This window comes from Poeciliopsis prolifica, unplaced genomic scaffold (assembly GCF_027474105.1).
Source record: "Poeciliopsis prolifica strain line A6 unplaced genomic scaffold, Auburn_PproV2 SCAFFOLD085, whole genome shotgun sequence".
Taxonomy (NCBI): domain Eukaryota; kingdom Metazoa; phylum Chordata; class Actinopteri; order Cyprinodontiformes; family Poeciliidae; genus Poeciliopsis; species Poeciliopsis prolifica.
The window spans coordinates 1,163,281-1,174,519 of NW_026562460.1; the positions used below are offsets into that span (position 1 = coordinate 1,163,281).

The 11,239-nt window shown below is 42.6% G+C and overlaps 1 protein-coding gene across 1 annotated transcript; it reads right to left on the reverse strand.

The window, feature by feature from the left end:
- Nucleotides 1-8,211: 8,211 nt before the first annotated feature.
- LOC129353149 (U3 small nucleolar RNA-associated protein 14 homolog A-like) lies at nt 8,212-10,937 on the reverse strand. The gene has a single exon (XM_055022370.1). It carries the CDS (start codon nt 10,904-10,906, stop codon nt 8,609-8,611), a length of 2,298 nt encoding a protein of 765 aa, XP_054878345.1. The 5' UTR covers nt 10,907-10,937; the 3' UTR covers nt 8,212-8,608.
- Between the last annotated feature and the right edge of the window lie 302 nt (nt 10,938-11,239).

Here is an 11,239-nt window from a genome sequence, read left to right on the forward strand (position 1 = left end):
AGAAACAACCAATCAGTGGCAGGAGAGTTTTAGCGCTGTCAATCACAATCTCATGTGGCTGCACATCCCAATGCTGCAGCTAGCGCAACCTGTTATGGATGCTCAGTCTAGTTAGCATAGCTATCAATGACAGCAGATAAACATTTTTCCTATCATGATAGGTTGTTTTTCCACCATTAGCACATTTAGCAGTGAGTGAGATTGATTGTTTTCACAGATTATCTGTCTTGTAACAAACTGTCACAACATGATGCCAGCTTTAACAAATATGGAGAAAACATGTTTTTAATTAAAGTTATATATTGCAACTTAAATCAAATGCAACCACATAGCAGTTTTTGAGAAGTCTGGATTGCTCCATCTATATTTTGCACGTTGCCTATGACTGAGGAGAGACCTTTCAGTAAGCTAAAACTAATAGAACAAATTTAAGCAACCTATGCAAACTGTATGTGGTCTATTAGATGTAAAGTTCATGAGCAGTAAATATTGTGCTAGTTATCAGTATTGGACCGAAGAAAGCAAGGCAGTTGCAAGTCTTTAAAATTGTGACGCTTTTGATGGGTCTGATATACTCAAGAAATTGTAACAGCAGTTGTGTGGGGGGGGCCCAATTTAATTTTTTGTCATGGGCCCAAGATTCCTGGCAGCGCCCCTGGTTGTCTTTAGCTGTCAGTTATTGCCGTTTTCTGCTCAATAGAAACTGAACAGAAATGTTCTCCAAAGACACCGGAGCTTCCGTCGTGATTGAAGAATCTTTCATTCCGTAACGGCTTAGTGTTGGGCCAGCGCTGATGGTAGGGAATATTGTATTGAGGAAGACATTGGATAAATGGATATTTGACTAGATTTATTGCTCAGCCTGATTCATCATGTACATTCAAATATTAAAAGTGTGTCCATCTGCCCTTGGCAGCACAGAAAGAATATTATGATTTCTCAAACCGAATTCTTAGTTCTGTTGCCTGTTTTGGTTATCCTTCCATCAACAGTCTCATGGGACAATCACTTAACCCCAGTGATTAGGAGGATCATGGAAGCCTTGTAAAGGGGAGAGGACGGGGCTGGGGCTCAAGCAGGTTTTTCAATTAGTAGTCAATTTGAGGGTTCTGACAATAGGCAGGGATACAATATATCACCACTTCCCTCGCTGATCTCTGTGGGTCTCTTCATTATCAGGCCATTGTCACCTCTGTCAGTGTAAACGTGAAAGATGGGGTGTGGATTGGATGTGGATGATGATGATAGAGGGGTGGAGTCAGGTCTTGGCTTAAAATGTAATCTTCAGTGGACCACTGTGAAATAATAGGCCTCATGACCTCTGAGGTCTATGATAACACCAGACCCCTCCCTGCATCCTCCGTCTGCTAATCCCCAGACACTTCTGATGGTGACGAGATCCTCCAGTAAGAGCACTGAAGGCAGAAACATGAAATGGGAGCAATAGAAGAAAATGGTTGCAGCTTATTTGTTTTTAGAATTTTGGAGCCTTAAAAGTTACATTTTTTAAGCTTAGGAGAGATTACATTAAGACAAAAAAAAAAACATTTTTTTATTGTGTAGGAAATCAACAATAAAATACAGATTGTTTTCAACATAGTTCTATTTTGCATAATGCAAACTGCTTTACAAATGTTGAACTCAATTGTGTGACATTCTGTCCGTTATGCACTTGTGCATGACATGCATCCTCTTCACTGCTGCCTTGTCTCTTCCGCAGCTTGGGGAATAGTCAAGTTTGTACCAACAAGCTGACTGAAGGAAGAACAGAGATGTAAGATGTAGAGGAAGCTCACTGTGGCATCGTCTGATTAATGGACCCAACTTACAACAGAAAGTCAAATCATGCCTGATGAGTTTGACATTTTGGAACCAAAAAAATAAACTACCATTCTAGTGCAAAAGAGGAATCAGACAGAAAAATAAAGAATGTAAAACCTTTGTTCCTTTTCATGTAGGGGGAAGTGCTGGGGGTCTAAAACAAAATCAATATCACTGCACAACTGTTTGGGACGAGGAGAGGAAAATGCAAATGAACCATTGCTGCCAGCAGGAAACCTATGGCAGCATGTGTGTGGCATACATAATGATCATGAAAAAAGAGGGAATATCCCTTGTGAGTAAGTCTGCACAACAATGATTACAGACTGGTGAATGTGTCTACCACTACACAAGAGGCTGCGATTCTGATGCAAATCAAAGCTGCTGCTCCCTCAAATAAATCCATTCTTCCCAGACATGAAGTGAATAAGTGTGCCAGCATAATGATAATATAATTAACCACAGCAATTTGTAGAGCATGTAGAGCCTAGCCCTAGAGCTCCATCTGCTGGGCTCATGCTGATACGATGGAACCTTCCTCTTCAAGAAATAAGCCATCAAACAATGATGTTCATATTAACAGACGAAACTCTTGTGAATTTAATTGATATAGAAAAATTAAATGCCCTGAATTTTGTTAGATTAATTATATGGACATAAACTGAACCAGGGCTCTGCGATGGACTGGTGACCTTTTGCAGGACGGAGATAGACACTGACACCCCTTGAAACTCAACTAGGAATAAGTGTGTTAGAAAATGTATGGTTGGACGGATGGAAGGAAATTCCATCCATCCAACCATACATACAGGAGGTTCAGCTGGAAGTTGTCTGCCCTGTTTAATAAGCCTGAATATCAAACAGCTGAGACCTACATGGTGCAAGCAGATCCTGGTCTGGCGCTATCTGCACTGGGTTTGCATTTTGTCCCCGAACATGCATGGCTTTCTCTGGGTCCCACAGTTCTGTGAGGTTGATTATTCTCTAAATTACCTTTTTGTGTGAATGTTTAAATGCATGAGGCAGCCCCTCTGCCCTCCCTCCTGGACGACCTTCCAATGACAAGCGATGGATGAAAGATACAGAAGATGGGAGGATAGGTGAAATCCCTTTTTCCCATCCCCACCCCAAATTCAATCCCTTCTTATCCCTTGTTTTTATTTCCATTCCAGGCCCTATTCTGCTCATCTGCACACACAGTACAGGTTAATGGGAGGGATGTGAGAGGGAGCTCAGCCTGCTGCTGATTCGTCCACCAGTGACATGCAGCTTCTCCGCAGTCCAATCTGTCACTGTTAATCAGGAGCAATCTCTGAACAGCCAGCAAGGACCATCAGAGAGGTGAGCCCATTGCTTTTCAGAATGAAACAGATGATAAATCATTTGTACATAATTAGTGTTCGGCAAGGTTACAACTGACACGTATTTCATCTTAATTATGGGGGAAATTTGTTCCATTAATTTAATTTGGTGTGGTTGAGTAGCTATACGCCTAACCAAGTTAATCTTCCTCCTGTCAGGGTGGAAATGGACTCGGGTCTGGATTACACAAGAAAATGGCTCTTTCATCTTCTCCCATACCAACACACACACACACACACACACACACACACACACACACACACACACGCATCCAAGACAGCTAAAACATCAATCTGCGTCCTTGAATCTTATCTGGAGTGTGCAGAAAAGAAGGCAGAGGTAATGTGGGCATTAACACAGCAGAGTGGCTACAAGAAAGACAGAGACTGACCCAGTGCTAGCTGTTGAATTCTACTTTGCACAACATTAAACTGTATTAGGTTGAGTAACAGAGGAAAAATATCTATTTTGTCATGACACCTACTGATGGATCTTAAAAATGTTACATTGAAATGGAGTAGCAAGAGGAATGGTGGATATACTTGTCCTCCTTTGTGATGTGAAAAAACCCTGTATGTACATATGGCCAACAAAAGCAAAATAGAAAAACTTCAAAAGGGGAGGTTTTTCCAGGAAGGTTAATACCTCTTTGTAAAATATCTGAAGTTTTATATCTTTTTATTTACAATAGAAAGGCGCCACAAACCCATCCATCCATTCATTTTCTGTTCACCCTTATCCCAAATGGGGTCGGGGGTCGCTGGTGTCTATCTCCAGCTTCGTTCTGGGCCTGGACAGGGTGACCCCGCCTGGACAGGGCGGGGTCACCCTGGACAGGTTGCCAGCCTGTCGCAGGTCACAAACCTATGATGTAAACAGAAACTTTCTGTAAGTAGGAAAGAAATAAAAATAAATCCTAATTTGAACTATTTCTGACTTATTATGGGGTAATAAGTCATCTTGACAGTTTTGATTGTGTCTCTGTTTGTAGTCTGAATGGTTTAAAGGGCCATTTTCATGTTAGTTTCATCTCAACCTTAATAGACAAAAACATGCAGTGAATAAATCGATTTTAATGAGTTTTTTGCACCAAAACTTAATAATGACAATAAACACAGTTTATAGGCATGCCTCGCCATGGCTCACCATGGCTCACCATGGCTCACCATGGCGAGGCATGGCGAGGCATGCCCATGCTGCACCACACCTGGGTTGCATCAGCTCATCATCTCCAGGACTCAAAAGGAGCAGACTGCCAGCACATCATCGCCTGAGTGTTTTGTCAGCAATGGTGTTTCCTCCTGATTTCCTGAGAAGATTCCATTCTGGTTTCCTGGATTTCCTTCCTCGTGTTGCTGTGGATCATACCCACTGGTGGCTCCACCAGCTCCACCGTCCTCCTCACCGTCTGATCCCTAGCAGATTCTTGATATCTCCAGCTGGCAGTCGGACCGCTCTGCCGTTTCCCCGCCACGCTTGAACTTACCTGTCTGCATCCACGTCTGGGCCTCAAATTGTTCCACCACCTTCTCTTTCCAGGTCCTTACAGAACCTGGATTTCTGTAAGGACCCTCACAAGAAGACCAAAGCCCTAAATCTGCTGTATGACCCCTCCTGGATGGACAAAACTTCTACAACAAGTAAGATCAGTCTGATTATCCTCGCAGTTCCATTCTCTGACTCCCTTCAAACTCATCATCTCCAATGTCGTGCTGCAGTGAACAGACGCCCCCCGTTCCACAATTCATATCACATCTCATTGTTCACAATAAATATCATTTTACTGATTTCTGTCTCTCCTGTGGTTGTTCTGCATGTGGATCAAAACATTTGATTCCAAACATGACATGATCAGTACAGTATTGTGAGGGAACGCAAATAAAAAATTTCCCCATGTCCCCCAGGGGGTTCTGTGGGGTGCAAAATTAATATGTAGCAATAATAATATTACTCAAGAAAAACTTACAATATAAGCAACAAACAAAAAGTACCTGGCTGCTTTCACTGGGGAACATTTGATCCAAACATTTGACACTTCATTTGGTTAAATGAACCTACCCGTTTTTATAGGGCCTGCCCTCATTATCTACGGCAGCCAGGAGGTACGTACAAAACTAAATCCCAAAACATTACAAAGTGCAAAAGCCATTAAACAAAATATACACCACCAACATGCTAATCAAAACAGACAAACATCCATAAACAACCTGCAACAGTCTTCAATTAGAAAATTCACTTTTAACTGAAGCAATTTTTTTTTGATATTCTGTTATATCCACTTGTTTTACTGTTGTTCCTGTGCAGCACTTTGGTGCAGTTTTATACCTGTTTTAAAGTGCTATATAAATAAATTTGACATTGACATTGAAATAGTTTCATTTAAATAAGCTGCAAAAATAATTCAGACAATTCATTTTAAATAGGTCACAATCCATTACATTATTGTTTACTTTAATCATGTGTGTGTGTGTTTTACATTTAACCAAATCTCATTATTTCTCAAAGTAATGACTCTGAGGGCTTTTGGTCACATCCTGAAACTGCTAAACAGACCTGGGTGACGCACAGAGGGGAAACGAGTGAACTACAACAGTGCTGTTACCCACAAACCCATACGTTGTGTTCTCAACAACATATCAAATATTTCTAATAAAATGTATGTGCTGCTATCTGAATGATTATGTTTTAAACTTATTTATGTAGAGCTTGAACCTGAGAAAATGATTGTTTTTAATAGTTTTATAGCTAACCCAAACCCTACTTACTAACTATTGTCCTGTACATACTGATAATCTGTCTGATTTGTTTTCCCACTTCTAAGTTACATTCTGGTATTACAAAAGCTATTCCTATTCTTTCAGTTGTTTTTGATGCATCACAGTTAGTTACTCTCAGCCATTTTCTTATCTGCCAGTAAATGAAGTGAAGTTCAGGTGTGCAGCAGCACAACTGCAGTTCTGCTCGACTGCAATGCGCCCTCTGGTGGCAGCCTAAACCTCGGCCAGGATGCAGGAAGAAAACCACACATGCAGGCACAACAAAAAATAAACAGAATTTTAGGAGTTGCTATCACAAAATTGAAAATAGTGAAGAAGCTGGTCCTCAACCAGATTGCTTCGTCCCCAAGCCGAAGCCTTCCTATTACCTCTGAATCTGTTCTAATCCCAAATTTGTTAGATTCCAAGACTGTGCCAGTTTTAGCTCCAAGCTGGATGCCTCTGTATTAGCACTGGATCCAAATACCAGAGTGTAAATCCCAAATTGCCTGCCTACAGTCCTTGTCTGTTCAAAGTATGTCTACAAAAAGAGAAAAACACACACTACGTATCTGTAAGATTCTCATTTATTTACAGGAAATACAGTATACACACACTGGCACAAAATCCGCGAGTGGTTCACAATCTATTGATAAATTCTAAACAGTTGTGTGTCAGAAGACTCACACGTGACTCTGTTGACATCTCCATAAAAATGTCAAATTACACACCAGAGATGTTGAGCTGTGGACTAGAAGACAGTGGATGTCATTATCATTTGACTGAGTGAGAAAGCAGGAGAACTTGCGTGAAACAAAATTCTCTAATACACAGTACTTTTACTTTTACTCTAATAATATTATTATGAAATATTGCAACTTTTACTTGAGTAACATTTCTGGTTACTCTACCCACCGTGTCACTTTAGTGAGTGAACAATAACATGTTTTAAGCCAAAATGTGCCAGACATTTTTAGTGAGACTTTCTTTTCTACCCCAGCTTTGCTGTTTTAATGTTATTTGCCGTCTGTTGAGCCTGTTGTGCTCTGACATTGAAAGACATAGTGACGCAGGGCCATCACTACAGATTTCAGGAATCTACATTTTTATTTAGATTAAAATATTTCTATGTTCAATGCTAAGAGAGGCTTTTTGGACAAACGAGATTTTTAGAAGTCTGATTTTAAGGACATACAACATGGAGGGAAAAGCTGGGGACACATGTTCTCCCTGTCGTCACCTGCATAAAGCAATGAAAACTCGGCTTGATCACAGCTTTTATCTGCTCAAAGGAATCTAATGTTGTTGGAGTCACTGAAGCTCTGCAGGATAGTTCTCATGTATTCCACAAAGCTTGACAAAGGTTTAGTAATTGGTCTGAAGGAGTAGAGAGTTCAGCAGAGAGTAATGTGGAGAATGACATGATTTTCAATTCTATTGTCTCGAGCATTCAGGTTGACAATCGGTACCTGAACAGATGAATAGTGTATTATTGCATCTTGTCCACCTTAATAGAGTGTCTATCAAGTGTAATGGCTTTTCTTTTCAACACTCCTGTGTATTCTGAGAAATAGCTGAGCAGAAGAAAAGAAGGAAGTTTGACACCAAATCACAAAATGCTGCTTTCAGACACTTCAACAGCAACCCTCCTTCCTTTCATAGAAACTTTTAGTTAAGCCCAAAATTATTCTGAATTAGATTATGATGATGACAGGGAACCATTCTACCCTCAAAGACTTGGATCTAACCACTCAAAATAATATCATTTCCCATGGAAACATGTAAAGAAGGTGGTCAGCAACTATAAGAAGAGTTTAGATGTCATTATTAATATCAGGTCAAACAGATAAGAACAGCTAAATATTTTTAATCAGGCAACATCTTTTTATTATCAGAAAGTAACTTCTTGATTGAATTAAAATGTCAAATTTCAATCTGGAATGGCAAAATAAAGTGAGCCTAAAGATAGCTCCGAGTTGATATTTGAAATCAACAATGTTTGCATTGAAATGAAAGGTTTGATCAGGCCTCATGAATAAGGTTTACAGACACAACTCAGCTTCAACAGATTAGCATATACGATCCTGCAGACGCACATTTTTGCTCCCTCCATACAGATTCATCTGGGGACCTTCATTTCATTAACTTTCTTGGCCTTTTTTCTATTTTGTTAATATATATTTTTCTACCATGCCAATTATATAAAATGTTTATCTAATATAATTGCAGGTTTTACCTTTCTAAAATCCTAGATTATAGAAGACACGCCAAAGAATTGACCATATTATATTTTATTAATACAGCTTCACCAATGTCACAATGCCTCAGTAGATCCTCCCACCTTTTACACTAAGCACACACTTTCCCACAATTTATCCAACAATAAGATCATTAGAGAAAAGGAGCAGCACACAGCAACATGATGATCTGTAAAAAGTCTGTCTGTTCACAGACACACAAGGCATTAAATATTGAACCTGTTTTATTACTCAGTTGATATAAATGTGACTGAACAGAAAAGGGAAAGCATTTCAGTTACTCATATTTCAAATCAGTCCCATTCTCTGCATTTTAAGGGAAATGTCATTTTTTCTTTGACATAATGATCAAATTAACCAGTTTCTAGTGAAAACTGCTGGCTGCCACTTTCTGCTCTGCATGGACTTCACCTAGCCACTTCCTGTAGCAGCCACCTTCTTCTTGTTCTTCAGCAGTTCTTCCTCAGCCATGGGATGAATGATGGCCCCCAGCTGGGTGACCACACTGGGTTTGGTGACCTTTTTCACAGTTCGCTCTGTGTTCCAGGCGCGGCCAAGTGGTGAGCGGATACAGTTCTCAAACTGTGCCTGGTCCTCAAAGGGGAATGGCAGGGAATGAACCTGGTGGAGGCTGACCGAGGCGTTCCTCTTCTCAGAGATGATGACACTGGGAAGCTGCTGGTCTTTCCTTGGTGGAGGAGGGGCACTCTGAACCCGAAACCTTCTGCGTTTTCTTTTTGGTGGCTTTAGACCCACCCCCCCCCAGTCTCCCCAGCCAGGCAGGGTGAGGTCTATCACCTTTGACTTCCCTTCATCCTCCTTCCTCCTTTTATCTTTAAGAAAGTCTGAGATTACATCATCTCCAGCAAAAGCTTCCTTAATCAGTCCTCTTTGGTCCATCTTAGCTTCTGGATCCTCAGAGTCTGTGACAGTCGGAGTAAATGGAACTTTGATAACCTTTGTCTCTTTAGTGAGAACTTCTTTCAACTCTATTCCTCTCTTTCTCCGTTTGCCTGTGTGCTTCTCTTCAGAAGGAGGGGCTTTTGTAGAGGGAGGCTGACTGGGTCCATCTGATGGCTCATCAGGGAGAAACTCCAAGTCCTCCACAGTCCTGATCCTCATCAGTCTCTCCTCCAGCGGTGCTGAGCGCTCAGAGCAGTCAGTTGCTTTTGTCTCTTTCAGGACATTTTCTCTTCCTGTGGAGATGCTTGGGGTCTCCAACAGACAGACGTCGTCACTGTCAGACACCTCCGAGTCGAGCGCTGCAGCTCTGTCCTCTGGAAAAACACTTCCTGCTGCATCAGACTCCTGAGCTCGATGCAGTTTCCTCCTACTGTTAAACTCTCTGAGGAGGGCTTCGTCTTCTGTTTCCCCAGCCTGCTCTTCCTCCTCCTCGTCCTCCTCCTCCTCCTCACACGCTGCTTGTGCTGCCTCCCTCAGCAAGTCACTCGGCTGCTGCTGTGCTGGTTCTGCAGATAGCTTGCCTTTCATCCACGGATTTGATGCATCTCGTCCATCCACTGCATCATTCACAAAGTCAGGAAGCAGATCAGCCTCATTTGCTGCCAGCCCCTCCTCCTCATCATCATCATCATCGTCATTGTGGTTGAGTGGAGCAATCAGCTTTTGCGTGAGCTCTTTATTCATCTCCAGCTGCTGCTGCATAGCTTTACGAGCCTCTTGGTCATATTTGGCCATGATGGCCTTTGACTTGGCCCACTTGCTGCTGTTCTGGTGTTTCAATGACATCCTCTCCTGCATCCTGGCCAGCTCCATCTTATTCAGCTCCTGCAGGGCAACTGCTGGATCCGTCTTAACCATCTCTTCAAAGTGCTTCTGGAACTCCTTCCGCTTGGCCTTGTTCTGCACTTTGTGGTACTTCTTGCTTTTGATTTTTCTCTCTCTCCGTGCCTTGGCCTCATAATAGGACTGCAGGGCCCGGGCTTTTTGCAGCTCAGCACGGCGGATCTTGGCCTCCTCCAGGCTCATGGCCTTTACTGACGCCTCCTCAGCAGGGGTCAGAATGGGGTCAGTCAGGGGCTGCTTGTTGGCAGACAACAGAGCAAAGATCTCCTGCTCCAGTGGGGTCTGAGCGCTCCAGCCCATCACCAGCCTCTCCACAGGTTTGGGCCCGGCCGGGTCCCGGTCCAGAGGGAACACCAGCTGTTCGGCCCTCTGGTTCTGGATGATAACTGCGTCCCAGCGGCTCACCTCTGAGGCTGCCTTCTGAAAAGCCATGTCCCTCTGGATCCTCTCAGTCTCCTGTTTGCTCAGAGGAGATTCAATGGTTTTCTTAGAGCGCTGCAGATTCTTCAGCTGCTTCCTACTTTTAGCTGGGACAGCGGGGATCTTTTCTAAGCTTCCTATCAGATCCGACAGCTGGACCTTATCGGGACCACCGTCTGGGTTCACGGAGAACTCGGACATTTGTCCGGCCGCCTCTGACCTCTCCCCCAGCGCCTTCTTCCTCTTCCCACCGAGAGACCTGATCGCCTCCAGCAATTTTTGCCGTTTTCGTTCATCCAGTCCCTCGTCCTCCTCGCTGCTCATGGTTTCTTCTTCTGCTGCATCCATTCCGCCTTTTTCTTCTTCTTCTTCTTCTTCTTCGTTTTCCCTCGGCAGCTGTTGAAGCCTCTCGCTGCTGTCAGGAACACCGCAGCTCAACATTAACTTCTTTTTCTTACTTTTTGTCTTGGAAACTTTCGCCATGCTAAAGACCACACTCTGCTCGATCTCACATGTGCCCCAAACACAACTGCTGTCGCAACGCCTGACCGTAACAAGAGCAAGAGTGTCGTAAAAATGTTTTCCGTCTTTGGAGACTTTCCTTCCTTGGGTTTTCTAAAGTCTCTTTCCACGAAGGAACTTCTCGAACCCACTGGCCACATCATCAAATGTGTGATGTAGAAATTATTTCTTTGTCACTCAGATGAAATTCTGTCACAATCATTCAAAATGAAACTCTAACTTGGTAGAAAGCTTCCTTATGTGATCAGATTTAAAGGCGCAGTCTGTCGCTGATACTGCAGAGAACGAAATGGG

Bases quoted from the DNA above. Each gene is read 5' to 3' on its own strand.
- LOC129353149 (XM_055022370.1), bottom strand. From the start codon at position 10,906: ATGGCGAAAGTTTCCAAGACAAAAAGTAAGAAAAAGAAGTTAATGTTG.